General features: G+C 42.0%; 3 gene segments (V, D, J or C); all 3 read left to right on the top strand.

Annotated features, from left to right (window-relative positions):
• Positions 1-237: 237 nt before the first annotated feature.
• On the top strand, positions 238-843 carry LOC110542982 (immunoglobulin heavy variable 3-9-like). The segment is given in 2 exon segments: positions 238-346; positions 461-843. Coding segments are annotated over 2 exon segments (429 nt in total).
• A 14,053-nt stretch (positions 844-14,896) lies between these two features.
• LOC110542981 (immunoglobulin heavy variable 3-11-like) lies at positions 14,897-15,442 on the top strand. The segment is given in 2 exon segments: positions 14,897-14,985; positions 15,114-15,442. Coding segments are annotated over 2 exon segments (375 nt in total).
• Positions 15,443-23,488: 8,046 nt separating this feature from the next.
• On the top strand, positions 23,489-24,152 carry LOC110542983 (Ig heavy chain V region PJ14-like). The segment is given in 2 exon segments: positions 23,489-23,544; positions 23,626-24,152. Coding segments are annotated over 2 exon segments (573 nt in total).
• The last annotated feature ends 314 nt before the right edge of the window (positions 24,153-24,466 follow it).

The following is a 24,466-nucleotide window of genomic DNA, read 5'->3' as shown; positions in this document are numbered from 1 at the left end:
AAGAGAACTAAATAAAGTGGTGAGTCATTAACAAGGGAAAATTGCATAAGGAGCTTCCACACCATACTGTGTTGATTTCAATAACTGTCATCTCTCTTTGATGTCTTATATCTGCTCTGGGCACTGCCATCTCCCCAGGCCCAATTACCAGCCTGCTACAGCAGGAAGACATGCAAATAAGTTTTCCCTGTACTCTTGAAAACCAGCCCTGCCCTGACTCTGCAGCTCTGGCAGAGGAGCTCAGCCCTAAATTTCCTGACCTCCCATTCAGAGATCAGCACTGAACACAGACATTTTACCATGGACTTGGGGATCAGCCTGGTTTTCCTTGTCTTTATTTTAAAAGGTAATTTATGCACAAAGGATACTGTGTGTTTTATGGATATGAGAAAGAGAAAAAAAATGTTTTGTTTTGTTTTTTTGGTGACAGTGTTCTGATCATCAGTCTCTGTGTTTGCAGGTGTCCAGTGTGATGTACAGCTGGTGGAGTCTGGCGGAGGCTTGGTGCAGCCTGGAAAGTCCCTGAAACTCTCCTGTGCAGCCTCTGGATTCACCTTCAGTGATTACTACATGCACTGGGTCCCCCAGGCTCCTGGCAAGGGGCTGGAGTGGGTCGCAGAAATTAGCGGTGGTAGTAGTGACATCAGCTATGCCGACGCCGTGAAGGGCCGATTCACCATCTCCAGAGACAATGCCAAGAACACCCTGTACCTGCAAATGAACAGTCTGAGGTCTGAGGACACGGCCACATATTACTGTGCAAGAGACACAGTGAGTGAATGTTACTGGGAGCTCAGACACAAACCTCCCTGCAGGGCGCTCATGACCAGCAGGGGGCGCTGAGAGCACACAGAGCTCTGGGTGACAGAGTTCCAGCCTGTTCAGAGTCCTGGAGGACATGGAGAGCAGGACTCTGTGTTTGGCCTGCCTGTCCACAGGGAATCTCTCTACAAGTATAGTGTAGAATAATTCTTGAAGTGTACAAATGTTCATTCAGCTTTGTTTTTCAGCATGATTCCTGTTCTGTATTTATTTGTTACAGTGTTTCTCTCTGTGTCTGTTTCCCTCTCTGTCTCCCTCTGTCTGTATCTGTTTCTGTGTGTTTGTTCTGTCTCTCTCTTTCTCTCTGTATGTGTGTGTGCATGTGTGTACATGCTGACAGGAGATGTCTTTCTCTCTCAGTCTACATGATAATTTTGAAATAAATTCCATTACTGGGCCAGAATCTCACCATCTTCCAATTCTGGTTGGCCAGTGGGTCCGAAGGATACCCTGTTTTCAGACCCCAGAGACAAGCTTACTCATTGGCTACCTACTTCTTTTTGTAGTTATGGAGAACTAAATACAGATCCGTGTTTTCTGTGGTAAGATCCTGAGGCATAGACCTATCTCCTCAGCCCACAATTTTTTAAATATAGTAAATACACTGAATTGGAAAAAAAAAAATGAGGAGCATTACAGAGGGAAAAGTGATTCTATGTAGGGATCAGGATCAGATCCTGAAGAAGCAAAGGACACGTGAGACTGTGGAACCCAAGATTCATGGTAGAGACTCAGTAAGAGTCCATGGTTAGAGCCCTGTGTGGGGTTGAAGTTAGAGCCAGCATGGAAATCAGACAGAACCGTGACCCAGGAACCCGTGTGAGCTTCAGTCTCTCCATCATCCTCACATGAACCACACACAACAGAACCAGCCCTGACCAGCTGCGATGATGGTAATAAAATGTGTGATGTCAAGTCTAGAGGGTAACCAAAAGCATGGACAATACCCTGCAATACCTGAGAACAGATTGTCCCTACTAGCTAACACCTCAAAGTCTAGCCTTAGTCCCAGGGTTTTATGTCCTAGCATGACGTGACTAGTTGGGGCATTGCCTCCTGTCACATGATAATTCCACCTTCTTCCATGTGCATACGTGCATGTATACTTTATAAGTATTTCAGGAATTTTCTATAGTAAATAGGTACGTGACACAGAGTGAATTCAAACATTATTTCCTATAGAACATTCTCAACAAGCACAGGGCAGCTCAGACCTCAGGAAGCTCAGGCTGTACCTGATGAGCAGGTGTTACAAGTCATGCTGAGGGCTGGCTGATGCTGTAATTTGTGGTTTCCTCTTCCTGCTTAGGAATCTTCCTGAGATCTCTCTATATTTCTGTGAAAATCTCAGACAGTTTGATTGTAACACAATATTATTTTCCTATATTATGGAGGATCTAAGTCACCCATCTGACAGTTTTCCTATGAATCATTCATTATTTTGGATGTATGTGGTAATAAACAACACCTCACTTAAATTTTTATTAAATTATAAAGTGACCTTACCTGTATCAGCACTCTACAACAGTTTTCAACAGACATGTGTTCCCAAGATGTCTAAGGCAATTGTATTCCACACAAAGTTACATTACCCATCACTGTTCACATATTCCATGTTTGAGTATTCAGGAAGTTGGTAAAAATTATTTTCCCTGAAATCTCAAGAACAGTCCTCTCCCAGATATTACTTGAATTGCACAGTCTTGTAAAAGTCTGAGTCATTACCTGTGTTGATATCAACCACACTTCTCGTAACAATTCTTAAAAAAAATAGTACTGTATTTTTCACAGTTTATGTTATCTGCCAAGACTTTGTCCACACACACACATTTACACAAGTATGCATCTACTGCCCTCTGCCACCTGGCCTGGGATAATTAATCTTTATGTTCTGTGTAAAACAATGTCCTTCCCTGAAAGAACACTAACAAAATCAATTCTGAGTACAGTCGGGACCAGAAGTCACCACATTGTTGTCTGTAGACCTGTACACACAGCAGGTGTGAGAAGGGAGGAACACTGTGTGACTCAGGATGAGTGCGCTGTAATCTTTAAAATTCTTGGAAGCCAGTTCCCTAGTAAGGGGACAGGAACTGTCTCTGACATGAACTCAGTGACCTGCTCTTTGATCACCTCCCCCTGAGGGGTGAGCAGCCTTACCAGGCCACAGAGGAAGACAATGCAGCCAGTGCTGATGAGTCCTGATAGGCTAGGTTCAGATGGAATGGGAGGAGGACCTCCCTTTTAGTGGACTGGAAGTAGAAGAGGGAGGGAGGGCAGGATTGGGAGGGGATGAGAGAGGGGGCTACAGCTGGGATACAAAGTTAATAAATTATAATAAATAGAAAATAAAATTAACACACATGGTATATACTCACTCATATAGTCTTATAAGTTATAATAAACATAATGCAATCTATACACCTAAAGAAGATAAACAAGAGAGAAGACCTGGGGTAAGATGATCAATCCTCACATAGAAAGACAAATGGGAGGTGCATTGGACATAGGAGAAAACAATTACCAGGACAGGAGCCTACTGCAGAAAGCCCCTGAATGACTTTACCTAGCAGTGTATCAAAGCAGATACTAAGACTCATAACCAAACGTTTGGCAGAGTGCAGGGTATCCTGTGAAAGAAGGGGGGGGGTGGTTTGACGTGGAGAGGATAAGAGCTTCACAAGGACCAAATATATCTGGGCACAGGGGTCTTTTCTGAGACTGACACTCCACCAAGGACCATGTATGGATATAACCTAGAACCTCTGCTCAGATGAAGGCCATGGTAGTTCAGTAACCAATTGTTTTCCCATGGTAAGGGGAACAGGGAATATTTCTGACAGGAACTCAATGGCAGGCTCTTTGACCTCCCTACTCTCCAAGGGAGGAGCAGTCCTGTTAGGCCACAGAGGAGGACTTTGCAGCCAGTCCTGAAAATACCTGATAAAACAGGGTCACTGATTGGGGAGGTCCTCCCCAATCAGTGGACTTGGAAGGGGGCAGGGAGGAGATGAGGGAGAAAGGGAGGGTTTGGGAAGGAATGAGGGAGCAGGATACAGCTGGAATAGAGTTAATAAAATGTAACTAATAGAAAATAAATTAAAAATAAATTTAAAAACATAAATTAATAAAACAAATAAAATTTAAAAAATAATATGTATAATACAATAAAAAATTTTAAATTATTTTTCTTTTATTAATTACACTTTATTCACTTTTTATCCCCCTTGTACCTCCCTCCCTAATCATCTCCCAATCCCACCCTCCCTTTTCTTCACCAGTGTCCCTCTCCCAGTCCACCGAAAAGGGAGTTCCTCCTCCCCTTCTGTCTGACCCTAGTCTATCAGGTCTCATCAGGAGTGGCTGCGTTGTCTTCCTCTGTGGCCTGGTAAGGCTGCTTACTCCTCAGGGGGAGAAGATCAAAAAGCAGGCCATTAGTTCCTGTCAGAGACAGTCCCTGTCCCCATTACCATGGAGGCCACCTGGATACTGAACTGCCATAGGCTAGGCTACCTCTGTGCAGGGGTTCCAGGCCATCTCCATGAATGGTCCTTGGCTGCAGTATCAGTTTCAAAAAAGACCCCTGTGGGACACACCAAGATGGTGGCGCCAGGAGAGCACTGCGTTTGAGAAGCAGGACAGCACTCTCCATGCAGAGACCAGGAGACTGAACTCTGGGCCCTGAAACTACATCAATCGTGTTTCCCAGGTAATTGGACTGGAGAATTTGATACTACCGTGAAGCAGCTGAGAGTGGCCATTGTTACAGAAAATTCTACCACAGTGGACACAGGACTAGCCACAGGATTATCATCATGGATTGCTGCAGCCATGAATCATCTAAAGGAATGGGCAGGCATGGGAGCGTTAGCAGGCCTTCTGGTGTTGGTCTCCTTGGTTTGCCTGTGGTGTATATGCAAGATTAGAGTCTCACAACAGCGTAATGCAGCCATGATCATTCAGGCCTTTACAGCCATTGAAGCAGGACAGTCTCCCCAAGCATGGTTGGCTACCATAAAAAGCTAAAATGTTACACTCAGGATGCGAGGCTAAGCACTGCACTCAGGGTCAGCTGCTTTGGACCCAGGGAAGAGCATGGGTTGATGCCCCAGGTCCCGCCTCTGAGAAAAAGGTATCGGACGGATCTGATGCTCTTTGGGTGGATGACACCTAAATGAACATCGGTACAAAGTCCCAATTTATTTCTATTATCAGAGATCAGACCTCTACTCTTGCCTGATGCGTCTAAAACAAAAAGGGGAAACTGTAGAGAGCTGCGTAATGCTGCGCCTTAAAGATGGAGCTGGTTTCCACCTTCCACCTTCCCAATGGAAGTGCTCTCTGTCACAAACAACTCCACATTTGGCTAAGGCTGAGGATCTGGCTTGCTTCCATGTATGTGGACCTATCTGCATTGCCCACGTGGCATGCTGGGGTTGGCTACCCAGAGGCTATTTAAGCTGTGGGCTGGCTTTCCCCAGGGTCAGATGATTGTTCAAGGTTCCTGAATAAACTGCATTGAAAAAAAAAAAAAAGACCCCTGTGTCCAGAATTTTAGGATCTGTTGCTGTCCTTGTGGAGCTCCTGTCCTCTCCAGGTCTAAGTATCTTCCACTTCTTTCATAAGATTCCCTGTACTTTGCCCAAAGTTTGGCTCTGAGTCTCAGCATCTGTCTCACTATCCTGCAGGGTAGAGCCTTTCAGAGGCTCTCTGTGGTAGGCTCCTGTCCTGTTCCCTGTTTTCTCCCTCCTCTGATGTCCATCCTCTTTGCCTTTCTGAATGGGGATTGAGCAGCTTAGCTAGAGTCCTCCTTCCTGATCACCTCCCTTAGATATATAGAATTTAGAATGTTTATTCTATATTTGTCTAGTATCCACTTATAAGTGAGAATACACCCTGTGTGTCTTTCTGCTTCTGGAACATCTCACTCAGGATGATCTTTTCCAGTTCCCAACATTTACCTGCAGATTTCATGATTTCCTTGTTTTTTATCACTGAGTAATATCCCATTGTGTAGATGTACCACAACTTCCTGAAAAGAGCACCAACATCACAGGCTCTAAGAGCAACAATTAATAAATGTGACCTCATGAAGCTAAAAAGCTTCTGTAAAGCAAAGGTCACTGTAATCAAAACCAAACGACTACCTACAGATTGGGAAAGAATTTTCACCAACCCTATATGTGACGGAGGGCTAATATCCAGTATATATAAAGAACTCAAGAAGTTAAACAGCAACAAATCAAGTAATCCAATTAAAATTGGGGTACAAAGCTAAACAGAGAATTCTCAATAGAGGAATTTTGAATGGCAGAGAAACACTTAAAGAAATTTCAATGTCCTTAGTCATCAGGGAAATGCAAATCAAAATGACCCTGAGATTTCACCTTACACCCATCAGAATGGCTAAGATGAATAACTCAAGTGACAACACATGCTGGAGAGGTTGTGGAGAAAGGGGAACCCTCCTCCACTGCTGGTGGGAATGTAAACTTATACAACCACTTTGAAAATCAATCTAGCACTTTCTCAGACAATTAGGCATAGCACTTCCTCAAGATCCAGTTATAGGACTGCAAGGCATATATCCAAAAGACACTCAAGTATACAACAAGGACATCTGCACAACCATGTTTGTAGCAGCTTTATTTGTGATAGCCAGAAGCTGGAAACAACCCAGATGACCCTCAGATAAGGAATGGAAATGATAAAATTTATTTGTTCAATTACCAAACAAACAAAAATAGATTTTAAAACAATTTTAAAATAAAATTTAAAGAGTAAAAAATAATCTTTGCATTTCAAATGCATATAGGATAATTTATAAGTTAAGTTACAGCAATGTATTTTGAGGGTGTGGGAAGATGATGGCCAGAACATAAAATTATATTTGGGTTAATAATTTGATACTGGCTATTTGAACAGGGATCCTAGGATTAATGCTATAGCTACAAACTTTGCAAAAAAATGTGCTAATGGTTTATTTGATTGCTCAGCTGAATTATGGGTCAAAAGATGGCTGGGAAAGCCGAGATGCATGATATCATTTGGCTTTTTCTTGGTGATGCGATTCAAAGTTCAGAGAAATCATAATTTAGAAATGGGCTTATTACAGGAAATCTAATCTTCCATCATGGGAGGCAACATAAGTCAGTCCCTTCCTAGAACTGGGAGAATCTGACTATGAGAGGAACACCAGCATTCTAGAAGAGCTTTGTCCTTGTTCTTCCCTGTAGGCTAGCCCTGACAGTGTGAGCCCTGGATAGTGCACTCAAAGGATAACATGGTGAAGGTGAAATTGCCCTAACTGGATGCTGGAGTAGCATGGGCCAATTGACATGATTTTGCTGTCAAAGGAAAGCTGAGTGTGCTTGCTTAATGACAGCAGAGAAAAGATATGACCACAGTGGTCTGACACATATAGTGTGATGACAGTGTCTAATTATCCATAGATGATTAGGAATCATATTGAAACCAGGTTAACTTTGTATGAGCATATAACTCATAATTGAGACATACAGACACAGAAATTGGCAGAACTACCTCAATGTCTCCTGACCTGTGGAGTGATGTTCATTCTGGAGGAAATGGCCTAATAAAAGGCATTAACGCTTCCTCTATGAGGAAAAGTAATGAACAAATATGAACCCAGGAGGGACATTACTGCAATATTCAAAAACGTGAAAGGTGCAAAAACGTTAAAGTTCTTTTTCCTTCTCATTTGACTCTCCTATTTGCCCACATGTCCAACAGGAATTCTCTTCATGATAAAACTTACTGGAAAGCCTACCAGGTGAGTCTCAACCAGTCTCAGAGTTGTGTCAATTCAAACACAAAGCTCCAAAATTGAGAATGGTACATGGAAACACTAGCCAGGATCACAATTGCAAGTAACACATTTATTATTTTATATTTTTAATTAAATTTTTATGTGAATCCCAGCACTAGCCCCCTCCCTCATTCCATCCCAATTCCACACTCCCTCCATCCCCAACTATGCCTTATTTTATATTTCTAAGTGAATAGCATTAATTAATGAAACATGTGCTCTGTGTGAGCATACAAATAATTTAAATGGAGTGTGATAAAACTCTAAAAGGTACAATTGTTTTATAAAATAACTTTTCTTGAATTCTAAAATTATTTCAATACCCACCAATATTTTTGGTCTTCCATGAGCATAACATTCCCTCTGAGCCCTGGAGCAGAGAACATATTTAGCAGGAAGATATGTAAATAAGGCATCCCTCTCCTATTGAAAACCAGCTCAGCCCTGACCCTGACAATCTCATTTTTTTAATTGAATTGCTTGATTTATTGCTTTTTAACTTCTTTAGTTCTTTATATAGTCTAGATATTAGCCCTCTATCAGATATAGGGTTGGTGAAGATCCTTTCCCAGTCTGTAGGCAGTCGTTTTGTTCTGATAACAGTGTGCATTGCTCTACAGAAGCTTTTCAGTTTCATGAGGTCCCATTTATTGATTGTTGATCTTAGAGTCTGTGCTGTTGGTGTTCAGTTCAGGAATTGGCTCCTTTACCAATGAGTTCAAGGCTCTTCCCAACTTTTGCTACTGACAGGTTTAGTATGTCTGGTTTATGTTGAGGTCTTTGATCCACTTGGACTTTAGTTTTGTGCAGACTGATAAATATGGATCTATTTGCATGTTTCTGCATGTAGACATCCAGTTAGACCAGCACCTTTTGTTGAAGATGCTGTCTTTTTCCGTTGTACAGTTTTGGCTTCTTTGTCAAAAATGAAGTATCCACAAGTGTGTGGGTTTATTTCTGAGTCTTTGATTTGATTCCATTGATCCACCATCCTATTTCTATGCTATTACCATGCATTTTTTTTGCAATTGTTCTGTAGTACAGCTTGTTATCAGAGATGAAGACACCTCCAGATGATGTGTTGTACTGGATTGTTTTGGCAATCCCTGGTTTCTTGTTTATCTATATGAAGTTGAGAATTGTTCTTTCAAGGTCTGAAAGAATTGGGTTAGTATTTTGATGGGAATTTCATTGAATATGTAGGTTGCTTTTGGCAGGATGACCATTTTAACTATGTTAATCCTTCCAATCTTTGGGCATGGGAGCTCTTTCCATCTTCTGAGATCTTCTTCAATTTCTTTCTTTAGAGATTTGGAGTTTTTTTGGAATGGGTCTTTCACTTGCTTGGTTAGTGTTACACGAAGGTACCTCTGTTAGTTGTGGGTATTCTGAAGGGTGTATTTTCCATAATTTCTTTCTCAGCCCTTTTGTATTTTGAATACAAAAAGGCTACTGATTTTTTTTTAGTTAATTTTGTATACACCCACTTTGTTGAAGGTGTTTATCAGCTGCAGCTGAAGAAGTTCTCTCATAAAATTCTTTGGCATCAATCATGTATACTATCATATCATCTTCATATAGTGATACTTTGGCTTCTTCCTTTCTGATCTGTATTCTCATGATCTCCTTTAGTTGTCTTAATGCTCTAGCTGGGACCTCAAGTACTATGTTGAAGCGATATGGAGTTAGTGGGCAGCTTTGCCTTGTCCCAGATTTCAGTGGAATTGATTTAAGTATTTCTCCATTTATTTGATGTTGGCTAGAGGCTTGATGTATATTGTCTTTACTATGTTTAAGCAATGTGCCTTGTACCCTTGATCTCTTCAAGACTTTAAACATGAATGGGTGCTGGAATCTGTTAAATGCTTTTTAGGCATCTAAGAAGATTATCATGTGGTGTATCTCCTTCAGTTTGTTTATATAGTGGACTACATTGATCCATTTCCATATATGAAACATTCTCACATGCATGGGCTGAAGCCTTCTGGGTCATGGTGGATATCTTTGATGTGTTCTTGGATTCGGTTTGTAAGTATTTTATTGAGTATTTTTGCATCTGTTTTCATAAAAAATAAGGTTCAAAGATCTCTTTTTTTGTTATTGTTATTGGGTCTTTGTGTGGTTTAGGTAGCAAGATGACTGTGACATCATAGAATGAATCATACGACCTGACAATGAAGGTCAAGGAACAACACAACCAAAAAACAAATCAACAATAACAACAACAAAACCCAGGGCAATGTTGTTTTAACACATAATTCTACCAGACTTTCAGAGAACAAGTAATACCAATACTCCTGAAACTATTCCTAGAAAGGGAACAAAAGGAAAATTGCCAAACACTTTCCATAAGGCACAATCACCCTGATACCTAAACCACACAAATACTTAACAAAGAAAAACAGTTTCAGATAAATCTCCATTATGAACATTGATGCAAAAATACTCAATAAAGTACTCACAAACAAAATCCAAGCACAATCAAAATCACCATTTACCATGATTAAGTAGGCCTTATCCCAGGGATGCAAGGATTGTTCAACATATGAAAATCCATTAATATAAACAATCATAAAAACAATCCTAAGAAAAAATTTACATGATCATCTTTCTACCTGCTGAAAAGCATTTGACAAAATCCAACACCCCTTCATGTTAAATGTCTTAGAGAGATCACTGATACAAGGCACATAATTAAACACAATAAAGGAAATATACATTAAGCCAATAGCCAGTCTCAAAAAATGGGGAGAAGATTAAAGCAATTCCACCAAAATCAAGGACAGGACAAGGCTGCCCACTCTCTCCATATCTATTCAATATAGAACTTGAAATTCTGGCCAAAGCAATAAGATAACTAAAGGAAATCAAGTGGATACAAACTGGAAAAGAAGAATTCAGAGCATTACTATTCAGAGATATGATAGTATACATAAGAGACCACCGAAATTCCAACAAAGAACACATATGCCTGAAAAATACATTCAGCAAAGTGCATGAATACAAAATTAACTCAAAAATGATAGACTCCTTTATATAAGTGATAAACCTGTTGAGAAAGAAATTATGAAAACAACATCATTCAAAATAGCCACAAATAATATAACATATCTTCGTGTTACTATAAATACACAACTGAAAGATCTGTGTGACATGAACTTCAAGCCTTAAAAAAAAGAAATTGAAGAAGATATCAAAAGGTGGAAATATCTCCGATGCTCATGGATCAGTAGGATTAACATAGTCAAAAGAGCAATCTTACCAAAAACAGTTCAATGCAATTCCTATCAGTTTTCGAACAGTCTTTACAGACCTTGAAGGAACAATTATCAACATCATATGAAAAAATAAAAATATGGGATATTGAAAACTGTCCTGTAGGACAAAAGATTTCCTGAAGTATTTCAGTTCCTGACATCAAGCTGTACTACAGAGCAATAATAATAAAAACTGCATGGTACTGGCCTAGACACAGATTAGTTGATCACTGAAATTGAATCAAAGGACCTGAAATAACCCACACACTTGATTTCTTACAAGAAGCCAAAACCAGAGAATGAAAAAAAGAAACATCTCCACCCAATGGTGCGATCTAACTGGATGTCTGCATGTAGAAGAATGCAAATACAAGCACATTAATCAGCCTGCACAGATTTCAACTCCAAGTTTCTCAAAGAACTCAACATAAAACTGGAGCCACTAAAACTAGGAGAGAAAGTGTGGAATCTCCTAGAATAAGTTGGTATGGGAGGCGGCTTTCTGCACAGAACACCAGCAGCTCAGGCACCAAGATTTACAGTTAAGTGAGACCCCGTAATACTGAAGAGCTTTTGCAAGGAAAAGGACACTGTAAATAGGAAAAATGACACCTGCAGCATGTGGAAAGATTTTCCACAACCCTATATCCAACAGAGCACTAACATCCAAAAAATGTAAAGAACTCAAGAAATTAAACACCAACAGATCAAATAACCCAATTAAAATGGGGTACAGAGATAAACACAGGATTCTCAACAGAGGAATTTCTAATGGCCAAGAAGCACTCAAAATCTCAAGTGACAACAAATGCTGGAGAGGATGTGGAGAAAGGGGAACCCTCCTCCATTTCTGGTGGGAGTGTTAACTTGTACAAGCACTTTGGAAATCAGTCTGACACTTTGTCAGACAATTAGGAATAGTGCTTCCTCAAGATCCAGCTATACCACTCCTAGGCATATATCCAAACAATGCTCAAGTACACAACAAAGACATTTGCTCAATCGTGTGCATAGCAGCTTTATTCATAAGAGCAAGAGCCTGGTAACAAACCAAATGCCCTTCAGTTGAGGAATGGATACACAAATTGTGGTACATTTACACAATGGACTACTACTCAGCAATTCAAAACAAGGAAATTGTGAAATTTGCAGGCAAATGGTGGGAACTAGAAAAGATCATTCTAAGTGAGGTATCCCAGAGGCAGAAATACACACACAGTGTATACTCACTTATAAGTGGATATTGGACATATAATATAGGATAAACACACTAAAATCTGTACACCTAAAGAAGCTAAGCAAGAAGGAGGACCCTGGGTAAGATGATCAATCCTCACTCAGACAGGCAAATGGGATGGACATTGGAAGAGGGAGAAAACTTGACACAGGACAGAAGCCTACCAGAGAGGGCCTCTGAAAGACTCTACCCAGCAGGGTATCAAAGCAGATGTTGAGACTCATAACCAAACTTTAGGAAGAGTGCAGGGAATCTTATGAAAGAAGGCAGAGAAAGAAAGATCTGTAAGGGACAGGAGCTCCACAAGAAGAGCAAGAGAATCAAAAACTCTGGGCTCAGGAGTCTTTTCTGAGACTGATATTCCAACCAAGAACCATTCATGGAGATAACCTAGAATCCCTGCTCAGATGTAGCCATGGCAGCTCAGTCTCCAAGTGGGTTCCCTAGTAAAAGGTACAGGGAATGTCACTGACATGAACTCAGTGGTTGGCTCTTTAATCACCTCCCCCTAAAGGGGGAAGAGCCTTACCAGAACACAGAGGAAGATAATGCAGCCAGTCCTGCTGAGACCTGATAGGCTAGGGTCAGACAGAAGGGGAGGAGGACCTCCCCTATTATTGAACTTGGAGAGGGGAATGGGGAGAGATGAGAGAGAGGGGCATGGGGAAGGAATGAGGAAGGGGCCTACAGCTGGGATACAAAGTGAATAAACTCTAAGTAATATAAAAAATTAAAATTAAGATAAAAACACACAAAAGTTAAAATTAAAAATTATTCAAAGTCCTTAGTCATCAGGGAAATGCAAGTCAAATCAACTCTGAGATTCCGTATTATACCTGTCAGACTGGCTAAGATAAAAAAGTCAAGGAACATGGTCCTCATGTGGGACCTCTGAGAGCTGTAGCAGGGTCTGACTCCTGTATCTACACTTGGATCCTGACACCATAACAGAGATGCTTCATATAGCCTCAAGAGAAGAAGGTGATCCTTGATATGCCAACTAAGGTTGACACCCATGGGAGGTCTCCCCATCTCTGTGAGGACAAGGAGAGAAAGGGGGAGAAGAGGGAGTAGTGTAAGTGCAACATTTATTCACCTGTTTCAGTGTGGTCTCGGAGGCTTACTGTCTCTTTCTGCTAGCATAGGTCTAGTCCTGGATTCTTCTAGCCTCCATTCACTCTAACTTAGGCCTAGAATGTTTTCAGCCTCTGAGAATTACTGCATAATAAGCTCACACTTTTGTACTCATTTTCAGCTCTAGGCTGGCTGGTTCAACTCAGCTGTACTTCAACTCCCCGATATCTTCCCAACACAAACCTCTTAGAACTTCTAGACAATTTAAAGTCATTTAATGCTGCCCCTATGTGTATATGTGCAGCAGAGGCAAGGACTACAGAATAGAACACTTGTGACTACATTTTCAAATAGATGAATTCTCTTTCTCCAGGAGGGAACTATAGCCAAGAATTACTCACTAAAATTTAAGGCCTGGAAAGAATCTGCACATCTACAATATGTATTTGGTTGGCTTGGTCTCAGGTTGGGTTTACACACAAAATAATGTCCAACATGAGTTATGAATGTGATAGCCATGCCATGTCCACTAAACAGTATCTCCCAGCACTCTGTCCCATGCTCCACCTCTCACACCCTTTCCACCTCCTCTTGTCCAGTGTTCTGTGACCTGGAGGAACATGAGTGGAACTGGAAAATGTTATGTCAAACAATATAACAAGGAATTGAAAACACAAACACTGTCTGTTTCTGTCATATGCTGAGCCTACATTGTGTGTGTCCGGTGTTCTGACCTCTATTTTGTAGCTTTTGTATCTAAAATGGGAATCCTTGGATGGGACGCATCATAAGTATGGAACAAGGAGGACCAAGAACAAGGGGATATTGGTGGTAGGAAATCAAAAGTGGGGTGTTGTGAGAGAAACAAGAAAAATAGGACAGAAATAAGAGAACTGGTTAAATGAAAAAAAAAAAAAGCATCCTAAAAATCAGTTGAAATCCCCAATTATACTAATTGTATTAAGTGGGGGAAACTAACTGGCCTAACACAACAAAGACATTCTCATGTGGCCTGGAGTAAAGATGCAAAAAGAAAATGGAAGAGGAAAGAATAAAGGAATATCAGAAAGAACATCAGGATGCAAAACAAGAGAGTTTCCTGTAAATAGAAGTGTGTCTTCAAAGCAACCTCTGAGTGGTAGACAGACAGAAACATGGAATGTCTCAGATGCAAGCCTCTGTGAGGACTGAGGACATCATTCTATCACAAACAAGTGAAATTCAGAAAATTCCCAAGCATTGTCATCACAGATAATGAGTTCTGCTAACATCATCTTGTAGGAGTGACTGTGTCCAAGATTCACATCAGAGAAAAACCATGTCCAGCCCAGACAGGGGGAGAATCTAAGTTCATACATAGAAACCCAATTATATGTGGCACTATTTAGTAATAACACATTTATACTGAGAAGATGTGTGATTATGGAAACAAAGCATGTTCTGTGCATATGCATTAAAGGGAACTAAATGAAGTAAAAATAATAATTCTTGACAAAAAAATGTGAAAAAGAAACTGTCAAACTATGTTAGTATGTCCTAGATGTCTTATATTTGCTCTGAGCACTGCCTTCTGATTGAATTCAACTTCAGAGCAGCTATAGCAGGAAGACATGCAAATAAGGCTTTTCTGTGTCCTTGAAAACCAGCCCTGCAATGACTCTGCAGCTCTGGCAGAGGAGCCCAGCCCTCAGTGGTTACCACTAACCAAAGACCATTCACCATGGACTTGGGGATCAGCTTAGTTTTTCTTTTCTTTACTTTTAAAGGTAATTAATAGAAATGAGATTCAGTGTGTTATGTGAACAAAAGAAGGAAAAAAATATTTTTAGTGTGTGTGTGTGTGTATGTGTTGTCTGTGTGACATCTTTCTGACCATCAATCTCTGTGTTTGCAGGTGTCCAGTGTGATGCGCAGCTGGTGGAGTCTGGAGGAGGCTTGGCGCAGCCTGGAAAGTCCCTGAAACTCTCCTGTGCAGCCTCTGGATTCACCTTCAGTGATTACTACATGCACTGGGTCCGCCAGGCTCCAGGGAAGGGGCTGGAGTGGGTCGCATACATTAGCAGTAGTAGTAGTTACATCTACTATGCCGACGCCGTGAAGGGCCGATTCACCATCTCCAGAGACAATGCCAAGAACACGCTGTACCTGCAAATGAACAGTCTGAGGTCTGAGGACACGGCCACATATTACTGTGCAAGAGACACAGTGAGTGAATGTTACTGAGAGCTCAGACACAAACCTCCCTGCAGGGCGCTCATGACCAGCAGGGGGCGCTGAGAGCACACAGAGCTCTGGGTGATAAGAGTTCCAGACTGATCAGAGAGTCCTGGAGGTCATGAAGGGCTGGACTCAATGTTTGGCCTGCCTGTCCACAAGGATTCTCTCTACAACTATAGTAGGTAATAATCCTCTAAGGGTCCAAGTCTTTATTCTGCTTTCTATTTTCCTGTGTGGTAAGTGTTTTGTATTTATTTATTATAGTGTTTGTTTTTCTCTCTATGCTCATACCTGTCTCTCTCTTTCTGTCTCTCTTTTTCTGTCCTGTGCTCTCTCTGTTCCTATATGTCTATGTGTTCCTATATGTGTGTGTACTTGTGTGTGTTTGTGTTACATGTTGACATGAGATGTCTTCCTTTATCAATACACAAAATAATGAAATGAGTTCCATCAATGGGCCCAGATCTCACCAACTGTCCAAACTCAGAAGTAGCCAGATGTGTCACCTAGAACCCCAAAGAACACTCTTCTCAAAGGCATTCTGGGATCACATGGATGATGTCACTATGAAAGAAGTTGGGCTTTGGAATCCAGGGGATGATGGTTGCTCAATCAAACATGAAGACACCTGGTAAATAATCTATGTTTGTCAAATTGTCGTGGAATTCTGTTGCCTGTGGTGATGGCACAGCTGTGGCTGCAACACATTGCTGTCTTGTGTGCTCTTGAGAAATGCCACAGAGAAAGAGCTCTGTATTCATAGGTGCATCCATTAGACAAAGGTCTGGAAGATGCAGGCAGGAACCATGGCTCTTTCTATAATGAGATTCAAATTTCTCTGCCCTGTTTGGCCTGTCATGTCCATCCACCTGTGTGAGGAGAGTGTTCCTGAGAGGGAGCTGAGCTATAACATCATGCCTGCAACAGCTACCCAGACACAGCTGCACTAGTGAATTCCTGGGAAAACAGAAACTGTGGTCTGACAAACTGTTGCCTACAAATTAAAATTTAAGTGATTTTTTTCTCAGTTTCCTACAGACCTCGGTCAACAGGTTCTGAAATGTTTGGTAATGGAGGTCTTCTGAAAGCCAAACAGCAACCTTTCTATAGTTTCTGTAAATTGTGAAGGAGATGTGCATCCTTGCAAAGCAGTGCAGAGGGAGGAACCTGGGGAAGCTGAGAGGACAGGTGGAAGATTGCAGCACTACAGCAAAGAAGAGAGGAGTCAAATGCTGCTAAATCCCTGTGTTTCCAAAGGGGAATTGGGCTGAGTTGTCTACAAGATACAGGCTCCTCTCAGAATAGAGCCTGGAGTTCAGGAATGTGAAGTTCTGAGTTTTTGTGAGGTGCAGAAAAAACCAGCATGTGTTCTATTGGATCCAGAAACTCACTGCTCTCCCTTCAGTTGGTTTGTCAGGATATTTGTCACCACAAGAAGAAAGAAAGACAAGTGTCATTTGATAACTCTGGGACCACAGTGTACAGCACTTAGGAGTTTACTCCTCATACCAGGGGCAGAGTTTGCCAGGTGGACCGGGCTCTGAGGTGAAGGTAATGCAACACAACAACAGCAACACCCTCCTCCTTGCTATTTATCAAGCTGCATTTAGAGGACATCACACCACCTAGTGATAGGTCTCAGTGAACCATTGGGACTCACAGAAGTCACAATCAGTCTCCATCTGGCTTATGACCCATGGTGTGTTCACAACATACACTAGACAGTTTTCTGTACACAAATCCCACATGGACACCAGAGAGCTCATCAAGGTCATGAGTCCTCAGGTGATACATCAGTCTGGAAGGAAAAAAAGGTGGACTTCACAGAACACTAGGGAATCCTTTCCTTGTGACCCTTTGAGAAGGATAAGAAATGTGAATAGTCTCTTGACTAACTACAGCAAGTAGTGTTGGGGATTTTAACAGATGACAGAGGACCATATCACTTTCTTCTGAGGATGCTCCCCAGGTTCTTCTCCAGGACGAGCTGCAGGAGTCTGTGCTAAGACTGTGAAGAGCTCACAGACCCTCCCTGTCACCCGCACTGACTGAATTCTCTGTGACAAGCAGCACTTCTTCCTGAAATCATGTTCACCAAGTCTCCAGGATGAGAACATTGCATGAGGATTTCCCAAGTCACTGAAGAAAGCCCAATCCTCCAAATCACAGATGCATTTCAGGACATTTCCAAGACCCAAGTCTTCCTGATGCTCAGCTGAGTGATAGTGAAGACAGGGAATGTGTTAATGTGAGATAAATAGAGAATTGTCAGTGTAGCCCAGAAACAAAGACCCTGTCTCCTGAAGCAGCTCACTGGGTTATGCCAGCTGACCCTACCTGTGACCTGTGATTCTCGGCTGCATCACCAGAGTCAGCACAACCTTTCCTATAACAAATTCCCAACAGTCTAGCTGCCCCACACTAAGGAACAGCCTGTGTTTGCTATGGATTCTCCTGTGACACAACTGAACATCTCTGTAATCATCTCATTAAATTTTATTTATTCATTTGTTTGTTTGTTCATTACAATTTATTCACTTTATATTCCAGCTGTAGCTCCCTCCCTCATCTCCTCACAGTCTCACCCACCTTCCCTCTTTTCCCCCTATTACCTTTCCCTAGTCCACTGAAAGGGGAGGTCCTCCTCCCCTTCTATCTAACCCTAACCTATCAGGTCTAATCATGGCAGGCTGCATCATCTTTCCCTGTGGCCTAGAAAGCTTGCACCACCCAAGGGGAGGTGAGCAAAGAGCCAGCCACTGAGTTCATGTCAGAGGCAGGCCCTGTTTCTCTTACTAGGGACCCACTTAGAAACTGAGCAGCCGATGGACTTCCTCTGAGCAGGGGTTCTAGGTTCTCTCCATGCATGGTCTTTGGTTGGATTATCGGTCTCTACAGGACTCCGGGGCCCTGATTTTTGAGCTGTGTTTGTCTCCTTGTGAAGCTCCTTTCCCCTCCACGTCTTCCTATCTCCATCTTTTCCATAAGGTCTCCAGCACTCTGCCCAAACTTTGGCTATGAGGCTCACTATCTCCTTCGATACCCTGGTAGGAAGAATCTTTCAGAGGTCTTCTGTGGAAGACTCCTGTCCTGTTTGTTGTCTTCTCCTACTTCTGATGTCTACCCTGTTTGCCCTTCCCAGTGGGGTTTCAGTCTCATCCCTAGGGTCTTTCATGTTGTTTAGCTTCATCAGGAGTATAAATTTTAGTATGTTTATGCTATATTATATGGCTAATATCCACTTATAAGTGAGTATATACTATGAGTCCTTTTATGCTTCTGTAATACCTCACTCAGGATGATCTTTTCTAATTCCCACCATTTACCTGCAAATTTCATGATTTCCTTGTTTTTAATTGCTGAGTAGCATTCCATTGTCTAAATGTAACATAATTTCTTTATCCATTCTTCAGTTGAGGGACATCTAGGTTGTTTCCAGATTCTGGCCATTATGAATAATATGCTGCTTTGAACACAGTTGAGCAAAATGTTTTTGTTGTATAGTTTATCATCTTTCAGATATATATCCATGAATGGTATAGTTGGATCTTGAGGTAGCACATTACCAATTTGGGAGAAAGTGCCAGATTCATTTTCAGAATTTTTTTCACATTTTTTATTATTATCTTTTACTACAATTTGTTCAATTTGTATTCCAACTGTGGCCACCTCCACCGTCTCCTCCCAATCCCTCCCTTGCTCCATTCTTCTTCTCCCCTTATTCCTCTCCTGTAACCCACTGATAGGACAGGTCCTCTTCCCCTTCCATCTGACCCTAGTCTATCGGGTCTCATCAGGATTGGCTGCATTGTAGTTCTCTGTGAAAGGCTGTGTCTTCCAGGGAGAGGTGATCAGAGAGCCTGCCACTGAGTTCATGCCAGAGACAGCCCCTGTTCCCTTTACAAGAGAACCCACTTGGAAACTGAAACATGCCTGTTGGCCACTGGGCCATTCAGGACACCTGGACACCTGCACACATGCACTGTGACTGCCAATGGCGCCTACACCACAACCTGCTCTTGTGTCCTCCCTTACACTTCACCCTTCCAGGCAGCTACACATACACACACACTCCTGCACTTGACCCTAGAGCCTGGGACCTTCCTCCCTTAGCTGCATCTGAAACACCAACAGCCACTCTCAAACCGGTGGACCTCTCTCATCTTCCTGAAGTATACTCCAGACTCCAGAGACAGAAGGACCCAGTCTGCAGTTCCAGTTCCAGGAGCAAACAGCAAAGGCTCCTGAATTTTTTTTTTAATGCTACTCTTTTGACTGTTAAAGATGTGGAGTTATTTGGCAGGACCATGGATAGGGAAGGATCCAGCTATTGCTATAAACTCTGCATATCCCAAGAACTAAACATGTCATACAAAGATAGGAATGTAGAAGGAACACACCAGGAGGGATCACCTGAGGAGAGAGGGATGAACTGCCACACACCTACTCTCATAACCTCTGAAAATTGTCTTTCCTAGGCTGTGCATGGATCCAGTCTTCTGGGCTCCCTCAACTTGAATGCAGTTCTTCAAAATGTATAATAGGAGACCCAACAGGACCCCAGTGAGCCCCAAACATATGAGAGGGACCCCAGTGAACTGATTCAGTACAGAGAGTATTGGCCATTCCATTATCTTACTGTCACAACATCATGAGAATGTGATGACTACAAAGGAGAACACAGCTGAATAACGTGTTTTGGGTGTGATAAAGTTTAAGACACAGAAATGCAATTATGATCTTAGCAGTTAGGGAGAGAATTGATAGTCATAAATTTTAATTCTGTGTGTTTGGGACTGATTGTGTAGTGGCCAGGAAAGGGAGAGGGGGCTTGCAGAACTTTGGCCTTAGAAGCCTTAACCAGCTTTCAGCATTTTTTGTGCATATTTTGTCCCCTAGCAGCATTTGTATATGGAGTTTGAAGTCTATATCTCTTTAGTTTCTTTCCTTTTATCTTTCCTCTTAAATAATATTTTTAATTTTAGAGAATTTCACTTAGTGTCACAGTAGTCAGTGTTCTGTTGCTCTGAAGAAACACCATGACCACAGCGACTTTTATAAAAGAAAGCAGTTGGTTGGTATCTGCTTATAGTTTCACAGGTTTCACCCATGATGATCATGACAGGAGTATATCAGCACGCAGACAGAGGTGGTGCTTGAGAAGTAAATAAAAGATCAGCTTCAAGATCTTTAGGCAAGAAGAGAAAAGATAGAGTCATTGCTACTGGCTTGGGCTTGGAAACTTCAAAGCCTACCACCAGTGACACACTTTTGCCCACAAGACCACATACACTCCCACAAGGTCAAACCTCCTAATCATTTTCACACTAACTTAAGACTAGGCATTCCAATATAAGAACCTCTGTGGCCATTCTGATTCAAGCCACCACATTCCATTCCCTGGTCCCCAGAGGCTGGAAGCCATATCATAATGCAAAAATAAATTTACTCCAACTTCAGAATTTCCCAATGTCTTACACATTTTCCTGATGTTTCACTGTCCAAACTTAAAAATCTTTTCTGAAATGGAAAGCAATCATTTAACTGCAACTTCTTGTAAAATCCAAAACATATCACATACATCCAATATACAAGGACACAGAATATACATTACCATTCCAAAAGGAAGAAAGTGGAGCACAGTGAGGAAATACTGGACCAGCGCAAACTGAAAACCAGCAGGGCATCTCCATATCTGGTGTGAAATCGCTCTTCAGATCTGCAACTCCCTTTGTTGATGCAACACAGGTCTCTCTTCTCTCTTAGGCTGGATCCACACCCAGTCTTCAGCGTTCCTTGCCAGGTGTACCATGGCTCGGACATCTCCAGTATCTTAGGGTCTTCAACATAATCTGGGCTTCACGTTCTTAGCTGCATGCAATGGCCCCTCTAGGTCTCCATGCAGAGAACCCCTGACACATGCCTGGCCTCAGCAGCTTTCCTTAGCTGTGGAGGGAGATTCCACAACCCCTTTCTTGTCACTTGGCTCTAAAGCCAGAACCTCACAGCTGAAGCTCCCAAACCTGCTGCTTTGCTGGGGCTGGAACATGGCCTCCTTTTCCAACATTATCACCAGCTTTCTGCTGTGGATGGCTTCCTTGGCTTCTTAAGCTTTTCTTTGATTCCTTTTCACAGGTTGGAAGCTTAACTTGATGAGGTCTTGGCCCCAGATCATGATCTGTTTATTGCACTTGGCATCAGGCTTTCCCTTAAATCTTCATCTCCTTAACAACTGGACTCAGTTCACTTACACTTCCTGGTGATCTTTTTTTCACATACTGTACATTTTGTGTTTTTCCTTGCTCATCTTGCTCCTTTTCATTTCAAATCTTCCTAAGAGTTGCCAATAATATCAAAACAGTAGAGTCTATACTATGTTGTCTTGAAATCTCCTCTGCTGTTGCCATTAATACAAAACTTTTCAATTTAGCCCCAGGCAGATTTTTTGGAAGAGGGAAGAAAACAGAAACATTCTACTTCTTTTGCTGGGCCATCTCAGTTCAATTTGCTCTCAGCACTGTATTCCATGAATCTACTAGTGTGGCCCAATTAGCCCTGCTTAAAGCATTCAACTGATTTTCTAATCCAAAGTACAAGAGTCTTCCATGTTCCTCCAATAAACAGCATGGTCAGACCTGTCACAGCAATTCTCTGCTCCCTGTTACCGATTTCGCTCTTAGTCAGTTTTCTGTTGCTGTGGAAAGATGCCTGTGGTAGAAGAACTGGATTCTGGTGCTGCCGATTTGCCCTGTGTTTTCTTGTTGTTGTTTATTGTGTTCTCTTCTGGTCTTTAGCCATCTGGTTGTCCCTGTTGTCCTCTGGGTTTCTAGGGGGGTGTAGAAAACTGGATATTCCAGGAGCAGCTCTCCTCAGAATGGTGGGTAGGTTGTGGACTGGTTGCTGGATCTCAGGGAATAGCCTGTGATGCTCCTCAGGTGTCTGTGTCCCAGATAGACCCACAGGCACCGAATTGGAGTGGGAGGGTGTCTATCATTGATTCTACCTCAAGCAGCCCTGGATATTGTAATACAATATAAACACAAGTCAAATACCGTTAAAACAATGCTTATCAAGATGATAGAGGCCTTTAAAAGGGAAACTCATACCTCCATTAAAGAAATCTAGAAAAATAAATTCATAGAAACAGGAGCATTTAATTAGGAAATAAATAAATCGCTTAAAGAAATACAGGAAAATGCAAACAGGTGAAAGAAATGAATAAACACCTTAAGTTGATACAGGAAAACACAAACAAAGATGTGAAGGAAATTAATAAAATGGTGCAAGCCTTAAAAATGAAAATAGAAACAACAAAGAAACCACAAGATGAAGAACTTAATTTTATTATGTTTCCTGCTCTAAAGTGGAACGGGAGTGATATAAAAGTTCATACAGACAGACAGACAGACAGATACGCATGAATCAGGAAGTAGTGAGACTAGTCTGTAGATTTGGTGGATCTCAGTGGACAAGTGAATATTCTGAGGCCACTGACATGGCAGGAAAGTCAATCCCTTCGGTCTCCTCTCAGAAAAAAACATTTCTAGTAAATTGTAAAAATGGTTGTGAATTGTTCCTCAAGACGTGGATTTTCTAGGTGACTGATACGAGTAAGAATAGCTCCACTGACACCGAGAGAAAGGATTTTATGTATTTTCTTTATCTGCATTTCACATCCCTAAGAGCCAACGTGCATCACATGACTAAACCTTCTGCTGAAATTTACAGGGATATAACGGGCACTGAGGCTGTGGTGTCCTCTTCTGCCTGCACAGCATGTGTGGACTCACTGACGACCTGCATAGTGTGAATCAGTCAATTTCAAGTTCATATGAACCTGGAAATCCACACAGATGCAAAACTCTTCCTGATTCTTGGTCACCAGTTGCTCTCAGAAGCACAAGGCAAATCTCAGTCCCCTGAAGGGAATCTGAAGCCTTGACCTGGGCTTCCTTTATCCTCTCAGGATCCTCCCCCAATGCAAAGCAGCCCTCAGGCTCAGGCTGAAAGCCCAGGCCTAGCTGAGCAGCCCCATCTCCTCTCCCTGAGCCTCCATCAGAGCATGGCTGTCCTGGTGCTGCTCCTCTGCCTGGTGACCTTCCCAAGCTGTAAGTGTTTCAGGGCATCAGGAGGGACCCAGCCTGTCATCTGTGGGATGTGTGACTGACTGTGATGTTGCTTGTCCCCAGGTGCCCTGTCACAGGTGCAACTGAAGGAGTCAGGACCCGGCTTGGTGCAGCCCTCACAGCCGATGTCTCTCACCTGCACTGTCTCTGGGTTCTCATTAAGCAGCTATGGTGTACACTACGTTCGACAGCCTCCAGGAAAGGGTCTGGAGTGGATGGGTGTTATGTGGAGTGGTGGAGGCACAGAGTACAATTCAGCCCTCAAATACCGACTCAGCATCAGCAGGGACACCTCCAAGAGCCAAGTTTTCTTAAAAATGAACAATCTGCAAACTGAGGACACAGCCAAGTACTACTGTGCCAGACACACAGTGAGGGAACTCCAGTGTGAGCCTGCGCAAAAACCTCCTCACTGTAGGGGTGCTCATGACCAGCAGGGGGCGATGAGGACCAACAGGGACATCCCAGCACCAGTGAGGGTCACTTTGACTCTAGGAAGATCATGTCTACGCTGCATGACCCTGTATTCAGTGTTAGAACCTGCTGATTCTTCTTCCAGCCAAGAAAACCCTCTAGAGGCCTCACTGTAGTGTCAGATTCTATTAAACTTGCATTTTATTTACACTCTAAACATCTATCATTTCACACACATCCTCTAAGCTAACCATTTGCTTCTGGTTAACAGACAAGTGAGCACATTCCTTTTATATATTCCACATATATCTCCTTATATATTTATGTGTTTATATATATTTACTGTAAATATATATTTACTTTATTTAATATATATAATTATATATGAACATGTTTTTCAGCAGTAGCTTTGCCATTTTTGAATGGTCTGGAATTCAACCTCTTTGTTTTTGCACATGGACAGAGAAACCACCACTTCCATGAATTAATG

Source organism: Meriones unguiculatus, chromosome 7, assembly GCF_030254825.1.
Source record: "Meriones unguiculatus strain TT.TT164.6M chromosome 7, Bangor_MerUng_6.1, whole genome shotgun sequence".
In the NCBI taxonomy this organism is placed as follows: domain Eukaryota; kingdom Metazoa; phylum Chordata; class Mammalia; order Rodentia; family Muridae; genus Meriones; species Meriones unguiculatus.
This window is presented reverse-complemented; position numbering and strand designations above follow the sequence as displayed.